Raw genomic sequence first — 22287 nt, 5'->3', positions numbered from 1 at the left:
GGGCGCGATTCTGCGAAATATTTCTCAGTGTGATAGTGAGCAGGAATTGCTGTGAGCTTCCCGGTGCTCAGCAATGCAAGGCCAGCAATTCAACGTTAATTAGTCCATTTAACAAGGCCTCACGGGCTTCTCCCTGAAAATAACGGTTCGCCAGCTGATTCGCCGGGTCCGCGCTCGCCAGACCCGCGCTAACAAAGTTGAGCAGCACTTAAGCATCACTTGTTCATCCAACCCCAGCCAGCTCGTAATAATGGCACAGAGGAGACCAGTCCCAGGATTCGGGGACGCTGACCTTGGGAGGCTCCTGCACCCAGTGGAGGCCAGGAGGGATGTTCTGTTCCCCCGAGGGTCACAGGAGACTCAGCCACAAGGCAGCCAGTGCTGCCTGGGATGAGGTGCCGGCAGCCATACGCTCCAACAGTGTGACCAGGAGGACAGGCCGCAGTGCAGGAAGAAGGCCAACGACATACACCGGGCAGCACGAATGAGTAGACCCATCCGCCCCCATGGGAGCATCCACCCCCTAATACTCCAAGTGACCCCGAGCCTTCCCTCCCCCCAACCCGCCTTCACACCCCCTCTACCACCACTGAACCATGCATGTGGCTAATGATGCTCCCTCTGTCTCCGCAGGAAAAGCTCTCCCACAATCGGCAGGAGAGGGCCCATAGCGGCAGAGGGGTGCCAGATATAAGTATCCTCACCACCTTTGAGGAACGGGCCCTGGAGGTGACCAGTGTGGCCGAGAAAAGATCAGTCATCAACGCAGAGGCTGGTGGAAGCTGTAGAGGTGAGGAACCACTGCGCTCCACCCGGAGGACCTGTCAAACATGAGTTGTTATTGTCTTACTGACTGAATCATCCGTCCCACTGACCACATGTCCATTCACCTGCAGGTCCTCCAGCCACCGCCACCGGCCTATCCTGGGTGGCCCCTTCTCCTGACTCTGAGGAGAACACTTGAGAGGAGAGCTCTGAGGATGTCAATGTGGCCGCGGCATAGCTCTCATCCCTACCCCCCGCCCCCCCCCCCACCATCGCAGACACACGCACCTCGGTGGGAGATGTTAGTGGACAGGCTTCTGGGACACAATCTGGTGAGCACCGCACTGCTGCTGATGTACATCAAGTGGAGGCAGGAACCCCATGGAGACAGCAATCGGTTTCTGGATCCCTGGACCCAGCTGGGTTCCATCCTGATCCTGAGTTTGTGGAAGTGGGTTACCCAGAGCTGACCCACCCAGGATGTTAAGATGGAAATGTCAGCATCGCACCAGCAGATCCATAGAAGCTTGGAGGGATCCCAGAGGCTACGGACGCAGGAGATGGCGCCAGCAATGAGTGGCACCGTGGCCAACACTGCCAAGGTAGCGACCGCAGTGGAAAATCTGGTGCACAATGTCAGAGGTAGAGGGGATGGGGAACGGGGGGTTGGGGTTGGGAGGGGGGGGGGGGGCAGCACCATTGGTAGTGGAGTATTGTACAGCACATTAAACACCTTTTTGAATAGCCATTATGATGCCTCTGTCACTTTCTTCCGCAATGCTGGCTGATTGCTGGACCCTTTGCCCATCTCTTCAGGCAACCCCACCCCCTGTGGCACTGACCCAGCCTCCGGCCGTGGACATGTCCTTGGAGCTGTGCCCCATACCCTTGGTGTTCGGATGTTGTGTGTGCACCGTTCCCTCCAGCAGTGTCCAGGCATCAAGGTGATTGGGATGCTAGGCAATGACTCCCACATGCTACATGGCCAACCCACCCACGGGAATCCACTTGGCTTGTGCCAAGTGCTCACTTACCCACGATTGCCAATTCCTGATTAGCGATAGTCCTCAGCCGCACGGCCGGAGTCCTCAGCAGTCAGTGGGGGTTATGGGTGATCGGTGGGGCAGACGGGCAGGGACAAGGGTTCCCCTGGAATGGGTACACACGATCCAGGGTTTGGCATGGTAGTGTCGCGAATGATTCCCCCCCCCCCGGGCCGGTTGCCACCTCAGCACCTCTCCACCCCACCCCCCCCATGGCGGCCCACCCCTGCAGAGGTTCCCCCACCGGGCTCTTTGCCTGTGAGCAAAGATGGCTACTCACCTCCTCAGTTCCCCACTGAAGCTCTTTCGTCAGGTTCACTTTTTTTTTGTTTTTGTAAAATATTTTTTATTCTCCTTTTTCACATTTTCTCCCGAATTTACACCCACCAACAATAAACAATAATCAGTAACAAATATGTCAATTCCCATATCAATAACAATGATCCCATCCTCCCACCAAACCCCAAACATCAGCCCACATGTTCACACAAACAAATGATCAAAAGGAATTAGAGATCACCCATAGTCACCCTTAATACACACAGCCCCCCACCCCCAACCCTCCCACCCATCCCCCCAACTAATGTTTGATGTTATCCAGTTCTTGAAAGTGCATAATGAATAATGCCCATGAATTGTAGAACCCCTCCATCCTTCCCCTCAGTTCAAACTTAACCTTCTCAAGGGTCAAGAATTCCAACAGGTCCCCCTGCCATGCCAGGCACAGGGTGGAGAGGCTGCTCTCCATCCCATCAGGATCCGCCTTTGGGCGATCAACGAGGCGAAGGCTACGATATCTGCCTCGGCACTCGTTTCCAACCCTGGCTGGTCCGACACCCCGAATATGGCCTCCCGGGGACCCGGGTCCAGCTTCACATGCACCACCTTGGAAATTACCCTAAAAACCTCCTTCCAGAACTCCTCTCGCTTCAGGACCAAACATATAAATGTGATTAGCGGGGCCCCACCCGCAACGCTCACACACATCTTCTACTCCTTCAAAGAATCGGCATATCCTCGCCCTTGTGAGGGGTGCTCTGTATACCACCTTCAGCTGTATCAGCCCCAACCTCGTGCACAAGGTGGAGGCGTTCACTCTCCGGAGCACCTCACACCAGAACCCCCCCTCCATATCCTCTCCCAACTCTTCCTCCCACTTTGCTTTGATCCCTGCCAGTGGTGCCTTCTCCTCTTCCAAAATAGCCCCGTAAACCGCTGACACTACTCCCTTCCCCAGTCCCCCTGTCGTCAGAGGTTCAGGTTTTTAAAGAGGAGTGCTAATCGGCACCAGCGTGAGCACTTGCTGGGGAGGCTGCTGAATGACAGGAGGCCTCGGTAATTGTATGGAAATGGGGCTTAAAGTGGTGATAATTGGTTTCTCGCCTCGCTACGGCAAGATCCCGAATTCGCCTAAAAGAGCGAGCCGTGGCATCGCAAACTGTTTGGCACACGGCGCGGATCTTGTTTTTGGCCTCTCCCGCTGTTCTCCGGCCTCGTTACGCTTGAGGCCTTGTTGAGGCTGGAGAATTGTGCCCATAATCTTTAAAAAAAATAAATTTAGAGTATACAATTCATTTTTCTTCCAATTAAGGGGCAATTTAGCATGGCCAATCCATCTACCCTGCACATCTTTGGGTTGTGGGGGTGAGACCCATGCATACACGGGGAGAATGTGCAAACTCCACACGGACAGTGACCCGGAGCCCACCCGCGCCACCAATCCCGCTCCCAAAATGGGAGCAGACCATCTGGCTCAATGAACTTGCACCACTATTTATTAAAATCATGTCTGTTGTTCTGAATCAACTCCACTTTACTGCTCTGCCCCGTATACCTTTATTTCCTTATTGGCCCAAAATATATCCATTTCTGTCTTAAATATCCATAACAACTGTGCATTCACAGCCTTAGTCCCAAATGGTATATGCCTTACCTTGAGGCAATGTCATCTGGTTGTCCAGCCAAGGGAAAAAAAAAACCTTAGGCTGGATTATCTGTCCTCCGTGACCGAAATCATGATCGGCGATCGGGCAGAGAATAGAGTCCGATGCCGGAATCGGGGCCGCTGCCAGTTTGACGGTGGTCCACTATGCTCTGCCCCCCCAAACCGGTGTCACCGTGACGTGCGCCATTTCAACGCCATTGGCGGGTTATTGGCTGGCCCACCCTCAATGCTCCACCCCCGATGGGCCAGGTTCCCGACAGCGCGGGTCACACCTGGTCCCGAGTATGTGGGAACCCGGTGTGCCGGTTCAGACAGTGTCGAGCGCCGCCACACTCAGCTGGGATCTGTGCCACTGGCCGGGGGGTGCTTCTGGTAGGGCTGGGAGTCTGGGTGGGGTTAGCCAGGGGTGGGCTGTGGGTCGTGGTTGGCGGGTTGGGTTCGCGCAAGGCCAGCGCTATGTTTTACAGTGCGACCGCTGCAGGTCACCAGCAGCACGCATGCACAGTCCAGGACGCGGCCATTATCCGGCTGTTTTTGTCACGATGCACAGGAGTTTCACTCTGCGCCGGTGCTAGCCCCTCACCGGTGCCAGAATTGGTGAGGGTTTTGCACCGATTTTTTGGACGCGAAAGTCCACACATGCTCTGCTGGCATCAACATTTAGGGCTAAATTCTCCGATTTTGAGACCGGCGTGGGAACGATGGTGTTTTACGCCCGGAAAATGGCACAAAACCTCTACCGATCCTCTAGCGAGGGGATAGCAGGCACGCAGCGTAAAGTCCCCGGATCTCCCCCACCCCCACCAGTGCCCCCAGCCCCTGCCAAAGCCCCCCCTGCCCGCGGATTGGCTCCCCCCTGACTGTGGAGGCGCGGGACTTAGTCCGTAGCCACCACGTCGGGTGCCTGTAAAAAAATAGCATGAGTGCCCCACGCCATCGGGAACTTGGCCCATCGGGGGCGGAGCATTGGGACAGGGCCTCAGGTGACGTCATGAGGCCGTCCCAGCGGCGTGCGGCACACTTTTCGAGTACACCGTTTTGGAGGGGGCATCGGAAAAGAGATTTTGGCGCAATCGGGAATTCTCCGGCCAATCGCCAAACACGATTTTGGCGTCGGAGTCCGGAGAATTCCACTCTTAGTCTCCCAAATGGAGAATCTAGCTCCATAGGTTTCAGCGGCCCCGGGTCACTGTCTGATGTGACCATCAATTCACTAGACACGTGATTGGAAGTAAACTGTGGTTTTAATAGTCTAACAACTAAGCCAGCCTGCGACCAGAGGAACTGAGAGCAGGCTTACGGCTGCAGTGCTTTATACTTCCGGTTAGTGGGAGGAGCCATGGGCGGAGCCCAGTACAAACTCCTCATCTCCCCCTATGGGCAGAGCCGCGCAACGGCTCACATACAGAGCCCACAAGGACACAATACAACGCAAGGCAATACAGTGTGAATTACGATGGCATATAATTCACCACACTGTCCATGTGGAGTTTGCACATTATCCCCGTGTCTGTGTGGGTCTCACCCCCACAACCCAAAAAATGCTCAGGGTAGAAGGATTGACCACGCCAAATTGCCCCTCAATTGATAAAAAATAATTGGGTACTCTAACTTTATTTTAAAAAACCTTTCAGAATGCATGAGAGGGCTTTGGATATTAATACTCATGTCAGTTGAGACTATGCCGATCAGAGCTTGAGTGGGACGCTATGCGAGGTGACGGTGGTACAAGCAAAAGACAGTGGTCATTGTTTGTCTGGGACCATCATTCCCTGTGCCAATTCATCTTTCCTGCCTTTCACCCTATCAAAGACGTTCCCTTTACACCTTTCTTCACCTCGATCCCTGCCTTGCTTACAACCTGTTTTATCTCTAAGTCTCTCAGTTCTGACTTGGGATCATTAACCTGACCTGAAACATCAACTCCGTTTCTCTGTCCACAATTGCTGCTAGACTTCTTGTTTGTTGATTTTTCCAGCACTTTTTGTGCAGGGAAAGCAGTGGTGTAGTGGCAATGTCACTGGACTGGTAACCTAGAGGCTAATGAAGAACACAGATTCAATTCCCACCATAGCAGCTGGTGGTGTTTAAATTCAATTAATAAATCTGGTCTTTAAAAAGCTTGTCCAATGGTGACCATGAAACACTCTTATCGATTGTAGTAAAAACAAATCTGATTCACCAATAGGCCCCCAAATAGTAATAGAGATGTGGAGGAAGAAATTGCAAAGCAGATTATGGATAGGTGTGAAGGTCTCAGGGTAGTTGTCATGGGTAACTTTAACTTTCCAAATATTGATTGGAACTTCTATAGGTCGAACAGTTTGGATGGGGCAGTTTTTGTACAGGAGGGTTTCCTGACACAATGGGCGCGATTCTCCGCAAATGCGGAGAGTCGTAAAGGCTGCCGTGAAACTGGCCGTGTTTCACGGCAGCCTCCGCGCCCCCTCCCGGGACCCGATTCTCCTCCACCCCCCCCCCCGGTTGGGGCTAGCAGCGCGGCCCCGTGAAGCACGGCATCACGGGCTTAGCGACCACCGCTAAGCCCGCGCGCCAAGCGTCACGGCGGCTGACGCGCACGATGACGTCAGGCGCGGGTTGGACGGCTCCAACCCGCGCATGCGCGGATGACGTCATCGTGCATATGCGTCAAACCCGCGCATGCGCGGGCCGTTATGCCCCTCAGCCGCCCCGCGGATTGATCCTGCGGGGCGGCACAAAGAGTGCGCGGGTATCGGACCCGCTGCCCACGATCGGTGCCCACCGATCCCGGGCCCGTGCCACCCTTGGCACGGCCGTGGTGCGGCCGTGCCAATCGGTGCCATGGTTGTCTGGGACGGCACTTTGCGGCCATTTTCGGTGAGAGCAGGTGTGTTTGCGTTCGTGAAAACGGCCGTAAAGCCTGGGAACTCGGCCCATCGGCCTGGGGAGAATGCTGTTCGCCGTAAAAAACGGCAAGCAGCGATTCGTGTCGGGGGGCGGCCGTGTGGGGATAATAGCGGGAGGTCGGGAAAAATGTCGGGAAGGCCCTCCCGCTATTCTCCGACCTGTCGTGGGCAGCGGAGAATCGCGCCCAATATGTGTCACAAGAGGTGGGGCCACATTGGATTTGGTACTGGGTAATGAACTGGGCCAAATGTGAGATTTGTTTTGTGGGAGAGCACTTTGGAGATAGTGACCACAATTCGGTATCTTTCACTATTGCAATGGAGAGGGAAAGGGCCATACGGCAGGGCAAGGTTTATAATTGTGGGAGGGGTAATTATGATGAGATTAAACAAGAATTAGGGGGCATAAGATGGGGACAGAAACTGTCAGGGAAAGGCACAAATGAAAAGTGGAGCTTGTTCAAGGAACAAATACTGCGTGTCCTTGATAGGTATGGCCCTGTCAGGCAGGGAGGAAATGGCCGTGTGAGGGAACAATGGTTCACAAAAGAGGTTGAATGTCTCGTCAAGAGGAAAAAGGAAGCGTATGTAAGGATGAGAAAACAAGGTTCAGTTGGGTCGCCTGAGAGTTACAAGGTAGCAAGGAATGAGCTAAAAAAAGGGTCCAGGAGAGCTAGGAGGGGGCATGAGAAGTCCTTGGCGGGTCGGATGAAGGAAAACCCCAAGGCTTTTTACTCTTATGTGAGAAATAAAAGAATGGCCAGGGTGAGGTTAGGGCGGTCAAGGACAGTAGTGGGAACTTGTGCATGGAGTCATAAGAGATAGGCGAGGTGTTGAATGAATACTTTTCTTCAGTGTTCACCAAGGAGAGGGGCTATGTTTTGAGGATGAGAGTGTGATACAGGCAGGTAGGCTGGAGGAGGTAGATGATCTGAGGGAAGATGTATTAGCAATTTTGAAAAACCTGAGGGTCGATAAGTCCCCCGGGCCAGATGGGATATATCCTAGGATTCTTTGGGAGGCAAGGGATGAGATTGCAGAGCTTTTGGCTTTGATCTTTGGGTCCTCACTGTCCTCGGGGATAGTGCCAGAGGACTGGAGAAGGGTAAATGTTGTTCCTCTGTTCAAGAAAGGGAATAGGAATGACCCTGGTAATTATAGGCCGGTTAGTCTTACTTCAGTGGTCGGTAAGTTAATGGAAAAGGTCCTGAGGGATAGGATTAATGACCATTGGGAAGATGCAGCTTAATCGGGGATAGTCAACACGGATTTGTGAAGGGTAATTCTTGCCTCACAAATTTGATTGAATTCTTTGAGGAGGTAACTAAGTGTGTAGATGAAGGTAGAGCAGTTGATGTCATATACATGGATTTCAGTAAGGCATTTGATAAGGTTCCCCATGGTCGGCTCACGAAGAAAGTAAGGAGGTGTGGGATAGAGGGAAATTTGGCCAATTGGATAAGTAACTGGCTATCACATAGAAGACAGAGGGTGGTGGAGGATGGAAAATTTTCAGACTGGAGACCAGTTAACAGCGGTGTACCACAGGGATCAGTGCTGGGTCCTCTGCTATTTGTGATTTTTATCAATGACTTGGAGGAGGGGGCTGAAGGGTGGGTCAGTAAATTTGCTGATGACACCAAGATTGGTGGAATAGTGGATGAGGTGGAGGGCTGTTGTAGGCTGTAAAGAGACATTGATAGGATGCAGAGCTGGGCTGAAAAATGGCACATGGAGATTAACCCTGATGAGTGTGAGGTAATTCATTTTGGTAGGACAGATTTGAATGCAGATTACAGGGTCAACGGCAGGGTTCTGAGGAATGTGGAGGAACAGAGAGATCTTGGGGTTCGTGTCCACAGATCTCTGAAGGTTGCCACTTAAGTGGATAGAGCCGTGAAGAAGGCCTATAGTGTGTTAGCGTTATTAACGGGGGCTTGCCTTTAAGAGCCGTGGGGTTATGCTGCAACTGTACAGGACCCTGGTGAGACCACATTTGGAGTATTGTGTGCAGTTCTGGTCGCCTTATAGGAAGGATGTGGAAGCATTGGAAAGGGTGCAAAGGAGATTTACCAGGATGCTGCCTGGATTGGAGGGTAGGTCTTATGAGGAAAGGTTGAGGGAGCTAGGGCTTTTCTCATTGGAGCGAAGGAGGATGAGAAGCGACTTAATAGGGGTTTATAAGATGATGAGGGGGACAGATAGAGTGGACGTTCAGAGACTATTTCTTCGGGTGGATGTCGCTGTTACAAGGGGGGATAACTATAAGGTTTGGGGTGGGAGATATAGGAGGGATGTCCGAGGTAGGTTCTTTACTCAGAGAGTGGTTAGGGTGTGGAATGGACTGCCTGCTGTGATAGTGGAGTCGGACACTTTAGGGACTTTCAAGCGGTTATTGGATAGGCACATGGAGCACATCAGAATGACAGAGAGTGGGATAGCTTGATCTTGGTTTCGGACAATGCTCGGCACAACATCGAGGGCCGAAGGGCCTGTTCTGTGCTGTTCTGTTCTATGTTCTATGTGCGGAAGGAAATATGCTGTCCTTCCAGACCCACGGTCATGTAGTTGATTGACTCTGAAATAACCTAACAAGCCACTTAGTTGCATCAAACCTACAAAAAGGAATTGAACCAGATGGGCCCTGTCAACCGGCAAAGTCAACCTCACTAACATCTGGGTGTTTGTGCCAAAATAGGAAGAGCTGTCCCACAGAGTCGCTTGACATAATCATGCTCACCAAATCATACTTCATAAACAATGTCCCAGATACCACTGTCTGTCCCATCAGACAGCTTGACAGGCCCATCAGAGGACACAGTGGTATACGCAGACGGGGAGGTTGCCCCAGGAATCCTCCACATTGACTTTGAACACCATGAATTTGCAAGGCAACAGGTCAAACATGGGCTCAGCTTATGAATCAGTACTCCTCCATGTTGAACACCACTTGGAGGAAGCATGGAGTACAGAACGTACTCTGGCTGGGAGACTTCAATGTCCATCACCAAGAATGACTTGGTAGTATTACGGCTGACTGGGCTAGGCTCACTGCACTAGCCCAACCTTATAGAGCATAGCTGCTAGGCTGGGTCTTTGGTAGATGTGAGGGATCCAACAAGAGGAAAAAACCTACTCGACCTTGTCTTCAACAATCTACGTGTCACAGGTGCATTTTTCCGTGACGGCATTCATAGGACTGACCATCGCACATTCCATGTGGAGATAATAGTATCTTTACATTGAGGATACCCTCTATCATGTTGCGTGGCCCCACCACCATGCTAAATGGAATAGATTTTTAACAGATCTAGCAACTCAAATCCGGGTATCCATGAGGCACTGTGGGCTATCAGAGGCAGCAGAACTTGATTCAACCGCAGTCCACAAACTCATGGTCTTGCATGCTCTCCACTCTACCATTATCATCAAGCCGGGAATCAACCTGGTTCAAATAAGAATGTAGAAAGGCATACCAGGAGCAGCATGAGGCATACCTAAAACTGAACTATCAACCTAGTGAAGCTTACATACAAGACAACTTGTATGCAAGGCAGCATGCGGTAGACAGAGCTATGTGATCCCACAACCAACAGATCAGATCTAAGCTCTGCAGTCCTGCTACAAACTGACATGAATGGTGGTGGACAATTAAACAACTAAGCAGATTTCACAAAAATCCCCCTCTGTATTGATGGGGGAGCTCAACACATCAGTGAGCCTTGTACCGCTGGACTTCCGGTGGCGGCCATGGAGGGAGTGGTCGCACATTTGGCTGCTTCTGCTCGAGGTGGTTTTTTTGGTTCTTCCCCACCAGAATTGTGTAATGTTGGATAGCAGAAGGTGTATGAGGAAGTACTGAGGGATGGTAAACTCCTCTGGTGGGACTGCTTTATGGCTCATCGGGCGAGGGCTGAAACAAGAAAGAGAGAGCAGCTTGAGCAAGAGAGTATTTGCGGTGCGACACAGGAGGCAATTGCGGAAAGTAGGGATGGCGCTGCTGGTGTAATTCCTCAACAGCAAATTCCAGCAGCAGAGGATGGAGGTCTTGACAAACCTGGCTACGGTGATGGAGCTGCCAAGGGCGGCGATTGACCGCGTGCAGCAGAGGCAGGAGACGCAGGGATTGGCAATCTAAAAGGTGGAGTACTGTACTTGGTGGGGGAGCACGAGTATCGGTTGACCTCGCTGGAAGCAGAGATGGGGATGATGATGAGCAGTCAGAAAAGGTTGAGAGAGAAGCTGGAGAATCTTGAGAACCGCCTCAGGAGGCAAAATCTTTGGATCGTGGGGATGTCTGAATGCACTGAAGGTGTGAAGGCAGCAAAGTACATGCTGGAAAGGCTGATGAGGGAGGGGGTCTTTGACCGCCTTCTCGGGTGGATCGAGTGCACAGGGCTTTGAGGAGGAGGCCACAGATGGGGGAGCTGCCGAGGGCAATGGTAGTGAGGCTGATACATTTCCTTGAAAAGAAGATTATGAGAGTGGGCTAGGCAGACTAAGAAGGGCACGTGGGAATAGGGTGAGCTGCATATCTACCAGGACCTGGGAGCGAAGTTGGCCAAGTGGAGGGCCAGGTACAACCGGATCAAGCTGCCCTCAACAAGAAGGGGGAGATGTCTGGGGTTCTGTACCCTGCTTGTTTGTGGGTTATGCACCAGAAGCAAGAGTTTTATTTTGACTCGCCGCAGGAGGCGAAGGACTTTATGAGAGACTATGACAGGAGTCTGAGGAAATTGACCATTGGACTGGTGCTTTACATAAAATGTGGGCACGCAGGGTGGGTGGATTGGCAAAGGTTACAATGGGCGGAGCGGTGAGGGTGAATGCCTTTTGTTTTTCCTCGTATGTTTGTTGTTTGGTGGGATGGGGGTTGAGGGGTGGATTTGTAGGATGAGGGGTGGTCAGAGGCCCTTGGCAAGGGCCACTATGCCAACTGGTCGGGATAGTTAATGGGAGTGAAATGTGGGGTTGCCAGGAGGAGGGAGTCGGGGAGGGGGGCGATTGGGTTGGTTTATTGTTTGGTTATGGGGAGATGAGGTGTAGGGGGAGGCGGGGGGGATGCTGACATGGGTATGGTTGGTGTGGTGCTGTTGGTTAAGGAAGGATGGCGGTGGACATCTTGGGGCGGGCCTCGAAAAGTGCGAGACGCGGACTGGTGGGGGCAGGGAGTGGGGAGGGGTGGTGTTGGTGGTGTTGGTGGTGGGGGGGGGCGCTGGCTAAAGAAGGGGTATGGCTGATTGGCAGGGAAAGGGGGTGGGGAGCCCCTTGACCCGGCTGGTTACATGCAACGTGCGGAGGTTGAATGGGCCAGTTAAACGGTTGCACGTTTTCGCGTACTTGAGGAGCTTACAGGCTGGTGTGTATTCCTTCAGGACATGCACCTGAAGCTGGGAGATCAGACGAGGCTGAGGAAGGGATGGGTGAGGCAGGTGTTCCACTTGGGGATAGACATGAAGACGAGTGGGTGGCGATGCTGGTCAACAAGAAAGCGGCCTTCGAAGTTGGCAGTATTGTAGCCGACCCTGGGGGCAGATATATGATGGCGAGTGGGAAGCTGGAGGGGTCACCTGTGGTCCTGGTGAACATCTATGCCCCAAATCGGGATGATGTGGACTTTATGAGGTGGGTGTTAGGGTGTTGGGGGTGGGGTGGGGGGGGGGGGGGGTTAAGAGGGGAAGGTTTAAAAAAGGCAGGCTTGGAGTGACATGTGGGTTTAAGGGTGGGGGTGAGGGAAGGGGTTAGTTTTGATACCTCTTAATCCACCCAATCACTCCCCAAGTGCTATCCATGCCAACCTATGCCTCCCGCCCATACCCTCTATACCAAACCTATGCCTCCTACCATCCCCCATGAACCCCCTACCCTCCATGCCAAACTATGTTCCTCCACCCACCCCAAGGTCCTTCATAGCCCCAAAGTGCCATCCTTATACCAGCCCATTCTCCCCACCCCCCACGCTTTTCCCTCATAGCCTTTGAATCACCCAGTATCCACCAGGGGCAGGCTTGAAGACCCATGCTGTGATTAAATAAAATTCTTGGGCAGGACCCCCCCCCCCCCCCCCCCCCGCTGGGTGGGAGAATCGCCGGGAGTCGGACTGAATCCCGCCCCCACTGGCTGCTGAATTCTCCGGCACTGAGGATTTTGCGGGGGGGGGGGGGAATCTCGTCGTGCCAGTCGGCGGCCGCTAGCAGCGCCCCCCCCCCCCGGCGATTCGATGGGCCGAAGTCCCGCCCGTTCTATGCCAGTCCCGCTGACGTAAATTGGAGTTGGTCCCTTACCGCCGGGACCTGGCGGCGCGGGTGGGCTCCAGGCTTCTTGGGGGGTCGTGGGGGGATTTGGCTCCGGAAGGGGCCCCACGGTGGCCTGGCCCGGGGTCGGGGCCCACCGATCCGTGGGCGGGCCTGTGCCATGGGGGCACTCTATTCCTACGCGCCGGCCGTGTAGGCCTCTGCAATGGCGGGCGCAAAAGTGAACCCCCCTGTGCATGCACGGGGATGACGCGGACCCGCACCGGCCGGCGGAATCCCTTTGGCCCCAGCTGGCGCGGTGCCGAAGGCCTTCCACGCTGGCCGGCGGGATGCCAACCACTCCGGCACCATCCTAGCCCCTGAAGGTGCAGAGGATTCCGCACCTCTGGGGCGGCCGGAGTGGTTCCCGCCACTCCACTGCGCCGTTTCTTCCCACCCCGCTGATTCCTGGAGAATCCCACCCCTTAAGTGTCTACTGATGAATTCACTTCCTCAAATATTGAATCCCTTACAACATGCATTTGTATTCACATTTCAAAGACTATATAAGCACTTGAAACAATCAATCAAACTGAAATGGCAGACATCCCAGTGTGATAATGATAAATTGTGAAATCAGTCATGCCCCACTGTTCCAATAATTTGTTCCAGACAGTTTTTAAAAATATTTAAACAGCAGATGATTTAAATCACTTTGACAGTTTCATTGAGCTTGACAGATCTAATGAGTTCATTCACTTTTAATGCACATTCATTTCTAATTTTTATAATCACAAAGGGCACCTTACCTCTCTCAAAAGGCTCCTTGCCTCTTTCAAAGGTGCTCTGGGACCCTATCCAAAAGGGTAGCCCTATCTGTCCAAAAGCATACCCTATCTTTTCAAATAACTGCCAACTCCAGACTCTCTCCTACCTGTCTAAAGTGCAGAAGTCTTATTTTTGACATCCCACTAGCCAAAGTTTGATCAGCCTGAAGGCAACTGCATTTTAACATGTTTAGTTGTCTCTGTGAATCACAGATGTGCCATTGAGAACCTCTTCCCCTTACCCACCACAACAATTGTGAGGCTGAGTTCAGGGACGGACCTTCCAGATCCGGGCCTCCATTGCCATTTTCACAAATAAAAAGAGCTTCTTTGTGTGAAAATTCAGGCCAGAACGTTTGGGTATTCCAATACTAGACAGGTTAAAACCTAGTCTAACACCTGGGTAGGTAAACAACTGACCCCCCCCCCCACAAGACCACATCCCACCCCACCACAATTTGACTACTCCCTAACAACTCACCTGGCAACTCCATTATTCCCCTACTACCCCATGACCATCCGACTAACCATCTGACTACCCAACCACATACCCGACTACCTTCTGGGCCTGACCCAACTCGACCCCCGGTAAGACCAGACCTGCCTATCACACCCCCCAACCCATATGACTACTCCTCCCCGACACCCTACCAACCACCCAACCACTTCCATCCAGATCTGTCCACCTCTCAATCTGACTACCCATTCACCCACCTACATACCTCATCCAGTTTAACCATCTCACCCACCTACCACTTCAAGCACCCTACCGACTTGCGCTCCCACCTAATCCACGTATTCACCTACTCTCTTACCAATCTCACCCACGCTACCCATTCATTCACCCACCTGTTCACTTACATTCAGACTGGATCTTTAAATTTACCAAATGGCAGCTGGTATCGTCAAAAAGGGGGCATGTCCTGTCTTGCCCCAGTCTACTTGGCTCCGACAGAGTTCCACGAGAGTCATTGCGCTGTGTATTCCTGTGACAGCCAGGATCGGAAGGTCTTGGAAGAAATGGGTGCGTTTTTGAGCACAGCAACAGTCTGGCAATCATTTCTGCTGCTCGGAAGATCTCAGCCTATCTATTTAGTTCACTTATTCTGCTTTCTCATTAACTTGTTCCTGCCATATACCCTTCTGTGTCAGAAAGACATCTAACTCTCAGTTATAGTTTGACAGTTTTGCCATAGGCCCTGAAGCCACATGTGAATTGATTGTACCTTGGCATCGTAACTGATCAATCTCCATTGTAACTTTTATTTCCCCAATCATTATTGATTATCTGTTTGAAAGTATTTGGAAAGTATTTGCCGGTGATGACATGTAGGTGGAGGTTGCACATTGGGTGTCTCCTGCTTGAGGCTCTGGTTTTTGGACTTTCATGCCCAGTTTCAGGAGCAGTTTTTGAATGAGCTGGTGCAAGAAGCTATGAGGAAGGTGGGAGATGCCGAAGACCCAGAAGAAGGACACTGGAAAGAAGGAAGCGAGCGAAAGTCCACCATCGGGTGAACGGGTGAGTTTGGCAAGAAGAAAGATGGTGGAGGCTGGATTGCTTGGTGGGGTCGCTCCCCTCACAGTAGAAACTCTGACTGAGGTGATGAAATTCTCTGGCCAGAGAATTTGAGAGGCAGTTCGCCAAGCACATGGCGGTGCTGCGGAGGGAGATTATGCCTGTGGTGAAGGAATGGGTGGAGGAGGTGATTGCTTCGGTGAAGGTGGCAGTGTCGAATGCATTGGACGAGGTACGGGATTCTCTTAAGGTTAACGTGCTGGTTCAGTCGGCAGTTAGGAATGCAATGTTAGCATTCATGTCGAGAGGGCTAGAATACAAGAGCAGGGATGTTCTTCTGAGGCTGTATAAGGCTCTGGTCAGACCCCATTTGGAGTATTGTGCACAGTTTTGGGCCTTGTATCTAAGGAGTGATGTGCTTGCCTTGAAAAGGATCCAGAGGAGGTTCACAAGAATGAACTCTGGAATGAAGAGCTTACCATATGAGGAACAGTTGAGGACTCTGGGTCTGTATCCATTGGAGTTTAGATGAGGGGGGATCTTATTGAAACTTACAGGATACTGCGAGGCCTGGATATAGTGGACGTGGAGAGGATGTTTCCACTTGTAAGAAAAACTAGAACCAGAGGCACAATCTCAGACTAAAAGGACGATCCTTTAAAACAGAGATGAGGAGGATTTTCTTCAGCCAGAGGATTGTGACTGTGGAACTCTTTGCCGCAGAAGGCTGTGGAGGCAAATCACTGAGTGTCTTTAAGACAGAGAAAGATATGTTCTTGATTAGTAAGGTGATCAGGGGTTATGGGGAGAAGGCAGGAGAATGGGGATGAGAAGAATATCAGCCATGATTGAATGGTGGAGCTGACTCGATGAGCCGAGTGGCCTAATTTTGCTCCTTTGTCTTATAGTCTTAAGGGAGCAAAGATAGAAGTTGAAGGGGGTGGAGTAAGCTCTGTCGCAGCACAGTGACCAGTTCACCTCGATGGGTGAGGAGCAGTGGAGGGTGGCGGAGGCTAACAATGGGCTCATAGTCAAGGTGGAGGACATGGAGAACAGGTCCCATTCATTGGAACCTGGACGAATGGGTTCGATGGGCCTAGGAGGTGTCAAAGATGGGGGTAGAGGATCGATACTGGGATAGGTGTTTGCAAGAGGAAGTGGATTCTGGGAGGGAGAGGTTCGACGGTATGGGGCGGTCAGGCCTGAGGGGCAGGGCCCAGGGTTATGATTGGGGTGAGAGACCTCCGGTCAGAATAGGTTCGTGGAACGTGAGGGGGTTAGGGGGACTGGTGAAGAGATTGAGGATTTATACACATTTGAAAAGGTTAAAGACCGACGTGGTGATGCTGCAGAAGACCCATCTGAGGGTGAAAGATCAGGTGAGGCTCAGGAAGGGTGGGGTGTGTCAGGTCTTTCACTCGGGGTTTTGATAGCAGGGCTTGGGGGGGGGTAGCGGTGTTGGTGGGCAAGAGGGTGCGGTTTCAGATGGAGAAGGTGGTGTGGATCAGGGAGCAGGTACATGATAGTGACGTGGGCGCTAGAGGGGAGGTTGATGGCACTGGCGAGCGTATATGGCTGTGAGTGGGCGATGTGGCATTTGTGAAGAGGGTGCGGGGGGTGGGGGGCATGGGTGGGGAGCAAAGGTGCTGGCTGGGCTCAGGAGGGAGATGGGAGGAGTGGACCCATGGAGGTTCTTACACCTGAGGGATCGGGAGTATTCGTTTTTCTCCCCAGTACACAAGGTGTATTAGAAGATTGACTTTTTCCTTGTGGGCAAGGTGGTATTGGCTGGGGTTAGGAACATAGAACATAGAACATTACAACGCAGTACAGGCCCTTCGGCCCACGATGTTGCGCCGTCCTGTGAAACCCCTCTAAAGTCCCTCTACACTATTCCCTTATCGTCCATATGCCTATCCAATGACCACTTAAATACGTTTAGTGTTGGCGAGTCCACTACTGTTGCAGGCAGGGCATTCCACGCCCTTACTACTCTCTGAGTAAAGAACCTACCTCTGACATCTGTCCTATATCTATCTCCCCTCAATTTAAAGCTATGTCCCCTCGTGCTGGACATCACCATCCGAGGAAAAAGGCTCTCACTGTCCACCATATCTAATCCTCTGATCATCTTGTATGCCTCAATTAAGTCACCTCTTAACCTTCGTCTCTCTAACGAAAACAGCCTCAAGTCCTTCAGCCTTTCCTCATATGATCTTCCCTCCATACCAGGCAACATTCTTGTAAATCTCCTCTGTACCCTTTCCAATGCTTCTACATCCTTCCTATAATGTGGCGACCAGAATTGCACACAATACTCCAAATTCGGCCGCACCAGAGTTTTGTACAACTGCAACATGACCTCATGGCTCCGAAACTCAATTCCTCTACCAATAAAAGCTAACACACCGTACGCCTTCTTAACAACCCTCTCAACCTGGGTGGCAACTTTCAGGGATCTATGGACATGGACACCGAGATCTCTCTGCTCGTCCACACTACCAAGAATCTTACCATTAGCCCAGTACTCTGCCTTTCTGTTATTCCTTCCAAAATAAATCACCTCACACTTTTCTGCATTAAACTCCATTTGCCACCTGTCAGCCCAGCTCTGCAGCTTATCTATGTCCCTCTGTAACTTGTAACACCCTTCTGCACTGTCCACAACTCCACCGACTTTAGTGTCATCTGCAAATTTACTCACCCATCCTTCTACGCCATCCTCCAGGTCATTTATAAAAAATGACAAACAGCAACGGCCCCAAAACAGATCCTTGTGGCACACCACTAGTAACTGGACACCAGTCAGAGCATTTCCCATCAACCACCACTCTTTGTCTTCTATCAGCTAGCCTATTTCTGATCCAAACTGCTAAATCACCCTGAATCCCATGCCTCTGTATTTTCTGCAATAGGCTACCGTGGGGAACCTTATCAAACGCTTTACTGAAATCCATATACACCACATCAACTGCTTTACCCTCATCCACCTGTTTGGTCACCTTCTCGAAGAACTCAATGAGGTTTGTGAGGCACGACCTACCCTTCATAAAACCATGTTGACTATCTCTAATCAAATTATTCCTTTCCAGATGATTATACATCCTATCTCTTATAAACCTTTCCAAGACTTTTCCCACAACAGAAGTAAGGCTCACTGGCCTATAGTTACCGGGGTTATCTCTATTGAGTATTCAGCAATCGTGATTTTGGATCATGCTCCGCAATGAATGGATGTGGTTTTGGAGAAGGGGATATCCCAGAGGCAAGGGTGGAGAATGGACGTGGGATTGGTAACGGATCAGAGCTTTTGTGATAAGGTCGGGAGGGGATTGAGGAATATGTGGGGTTTAATTGCACGTGAGAGGCCTGGCAGTCGGTAGTTTGGTAGGCTCTGAAAGTGGTAGTGAGGGGGGAGGTGATCTTGTACAAGGCTAAGGTGGATAAGGAGGAGAGGGAGGAACGCCATAAACTGACAGAGGAAATTTTGTAGGTGGATGGGAGGTACACGGGGGACCAGGATCTGCGTCTCCTGGCCAAGCGGAAGGAGTTGCAGGCGAAGTTTGACCAATTGTCCGCAGGGAAAGCGGTGTGCCAGTTGAGAAGGTGAGGGGGGCTATCTACGAGTACTGGGAGAAGGCCGGGCGTATGCTGACCGACCAGCTTCGGAGTGAGATAGCAACGAGGGAGATAGTTCGGGTATGGAATAGGACAGGGAAGCTGGTGGTGACCTGGAGCAGTTAATGAAGTATTTGAGTTCAGGTACGGGATAGGACAGGGAAGCTGATGGTGGCCCCATGAGCAGATTAATAAAGTATTTGAGGATTTTATAGGGACCTGTACAGGTCGGAGCCACGAAGGGAGCAGCGGGTGATGAAGATGTTTTTGGACGAGTTGGAGTATCCGAGGCTGGGAGAGGAGGATAGAGCAGGGTTGGAGGGGCCAGTAGGAGGTAAAGGAGACAATTGGAAGGATGCAGGCAGGGAAGGCAGCGGGGCCTGATGGGTTCCCAGTTGAATTTTCTTAGAAATTTAAGGACAAGCTGACGCCGTTTACGGTGGGCATGTTTGAGGATGCGATAGGTAGGGGTGTCCTTTCGCGAACGATGTGGCAAGCTTCTATCTCGTTGCTGCTAAAGAAGGACAAGGACGCGGTGGAGTGTGGGTCGTATGGGCCCATATATCTGCTGAATGCAAATGCCAAGATATTGGCAAAGGTGTTGGCATCAAGGTTGGAAGGATGTCTCCGGAAGGGTTCATGAAGGGAAGGCAGTTGTTCTCGAACTTGAGGTTGTTGAATGTAGTCCTGTCTCCGGTGGAAGGAAGGGATGCAGAGAAGATGTTTGATCTTGTAGCATGGCGTTATTTGATGATGGTATTGGAGAGGTTTGGAATTGGCCCAAGGTTTGTGGCGTGGGAACCGATGGCAAATATTTGCACTAACAGCATGAATTTGGGGGATTTTGCACAGCACTGGTACAAGACAAGGGTGCCCTTTGTTCCCCTTATTCTTTGTATTGGTTTTAGAGCCCTTGGCCATTGCGCTAAGGAGCTCGGGGCTGTGGAAGGGGATAGTGAGGGGGGTGGTGGAACATAGGGTGTGTCTATACGCCGATGATCTGTTGCTGTATATTTCAGAACCAAGCATGTCGGTGGGGAGTATAATGGAGCTGCTTCAGAGATTCGGGACGGTCTCGGGTATAAATTGAATTTAGGAAAGAGCGTGTATTTTATGGTCTCCACACCCGGAGTAGGAGTGGGGTGGGGGGTTCTGTCATTCCACTTGGAAACCCACTTTAGGTATTTGGTATTTGAGGGTTCAGATGGCCCGAGATTGGGGAGGGCTCCGGGAGTATAATTTCACTCGCTTGGTAGGGAGGATAAAGGCCGATTTGTTGAGGTGGGACAATCTCCCTCTGTCATTGGGCTGGGTTCAGGCTATTAAAGTGGATGTTTTGCCGCGATTTTTGTTTTTATTTCAGTGTCTGCTGGTTATTTTACCCAAGTCCTTCTTCAGCAGGGTGGACATATTGATCTCCTCGTTCATTTAGAGGGGGGAGGGGGAGGTGGCCAGGATTAGAAGGGTGGTTTTGCAGAGGTGACATAAGACGGGAGGGTTAGGCCTCCCAAACCTGCTTTATTATCATTGGGTGGCAATATGGTGAAGGTACATTGCTAGGACAAGGATGGGGTGGGGGCTCTGTGGGTAAAGATAGAGGCGGGCTCTTGTTGGAGTTGTGGGCGCTGGCAATAGTGCCGCTCCCGATGGTCTGAGGAAAGTACTTGGTGAGTCCAGTGGTAGTGGCCACGTTGAAGATTTGCCGGCAGTTTAGGTAACACTTTACGCTGGGAGCTGGGTCAGGAAGGATGTCGATCAGGGGGGATCATGGGTTTGAGCTGGGGAGGATGGATGCCAGATTTCGGGGATGGAATGAGAGGGTGATTAGGAAAATGAAGGATATGTTACTTGGGGGCGATTCACAAGCCTAGAGGAGTTGGGAGAGAAGTATGGGTTGGTGCAGGGGGAAGAAGGGTTTGGGTATATGCAGGTTCACAACTTTGCAAGAAAGGTTTTCCCGACCTTCCCGATGCGCCAGCCTCCTAGTTGCTGGATGTGGTGCTGTCATCGGGGGTGGGGGGGGGGGGGGGGGGGGGGGGGGGGGGGGGGGGGGGGGGGGGGGGGGGGGGGGGGGGTGTTGGAAAGGAGGTTGTTTCGGCGATCTACGGGACCATCCTGGAGGAGGATGGGGTGTCCATGGAGGGGATTAAGGAGAAGTGGGAAGAGGAGCTGGGGGTGCGCTGGTGGTGTGAGGTACTGCAGAGGGTAATTGCCTCAACCTCGTGCGTGCGAGGTTGGGGCTGATACAGCTGAAGGTAGTGTATAGGGTGCACCTGACAAAATCAAGGATGAGCCGGCTGTTCAAGGGGATGGAGGAAGTCTGTGAGCGATGTGGGAGGAGGCCCCCGCGAACCATGTTCATATGTTTTGTTCCTGCCCAAAGCTGGGAAGGTTTTGGAGGACGGTGTTCAGTACAATCACGGGGGCTTGCATGTGCATATAGAGCCTGGTCCCCTAGAAGCGATATTCAGGGTGTTGGACCGGCCCAAGTTGTAGGCGGGAGCGGGGGCAAATGTCTTAGCTTTCGCCTCACTGATCGCTTGTAGGCGGATCTTGTTGGGGTGGAGTACATCTTCTCCATCCTGTGCCTCGGCGTGGCGGGGGGACCTGCTGGAGCTTTTGACCCTAGTGAAGGTGAAGTTCGAGCTGAGGTGGGCGGGGGGGGGGGGGGGGGGGGGGGGGGGGGGGGGGGGGGGGGCAAAGGAGGAGTTCTATAATTATTTGGGTTTGTCATCATGCACTTTCTGGAGTTGGTTACTGTTGATTGATTGGGGGGGGGGGTGGAGGTGGTTATCTGTGGGGATTGTATTTGTATTGTTGGGATTGTTGTTTTGTATGACGAAATGGTGAAAATCTGTTGAATAAAAATACCTTTTTAAAAATTTGTAAAAGCTGAAAACGAAACTATTAGAAAACCTTAATTTTAATCCTAATGAACAGAAATGTTGCGGATCTATGAATGAAAGTCCCTGCGATTTTGTCTACAGATTTTGTTTTAAAAACTACATTTAATAAAGTGACAAATCCACAAGTTGCACTTTGCCCTTCTTTTTCAGGTGTCGTCATGCACTTGATTGGATTGGGGTTATTCTATGGCCGACAATCTAAATCGTTCTCATCAGAAACTAACAATGTGACTCTTTTCAAACACTTGGCGAAGTATGTCAAACTATGTAAGTGGCAAAATTCAGTTACACTGACAAAATATAATTGCACTGTTATTTAGCTTATACTTGTGGTTATACATTGTCTTTCACATACCCTCAACATAGATGTAACTGCAGACCAAAAATTCTGTTTTTGAATTGAATTGACTTGAGAAAATCCGCATAAATAGGGTTTATAGTTTAGAAATATGAAAGCAATATTCCTCTAGTAATCTGTTCTGTGTAACTCCGTCTTTAACGTAAAATTTATAATATCATTTTCAAATATAGTTTCCAATAAGTTTT

The 22287-nt window shown here is 51.4% G+C and overlaps 1 protein-coding gene across 2 annotated transcripts in view; it reads left to right on the top strand.

The window, feature by feature from the left end:
- The window catches only part of LOC119962925 (PGAP2-interacting protein-like), a 154330-nt gene that overhangs the window by 78185 nt on the left and 53858 nt on the right, over nucleotides 1–22287 (top strand). For both annotated transcript variants that reach the window (XM_038791202.1, XM_038791201.1), the window contains one exon: nucleotides 21892–22008. In XM_038791202.1, coding sequence (XP_038647130.1) covers nucleotides 21892–22008 — 117 coding nt within the window. The remainder of the gene's footprint in view (nucleotides 1–21891; nucleotides 22009–22287) is intronic.

This window comes from Scyliorhinus canicula, chromosome 3 (genome assembly GCF_902713615.1).
Source record: "Scyliorhinus canicula chromosome 3, sScyCan1.1, whole genome shotgun sequence".
Lineage (NCBI taxonomy): Eukaryota > Metazoa > Chordata > Chondrichthyes > Carcharhiniformes > Scyliorhinidae > Scyliorhinus > Scyliorhinus canicula.
Note: the sequence above shows the minus strand (reverse complement) of the source record. Positions and strands in the feature narration are given on the sequence as shown.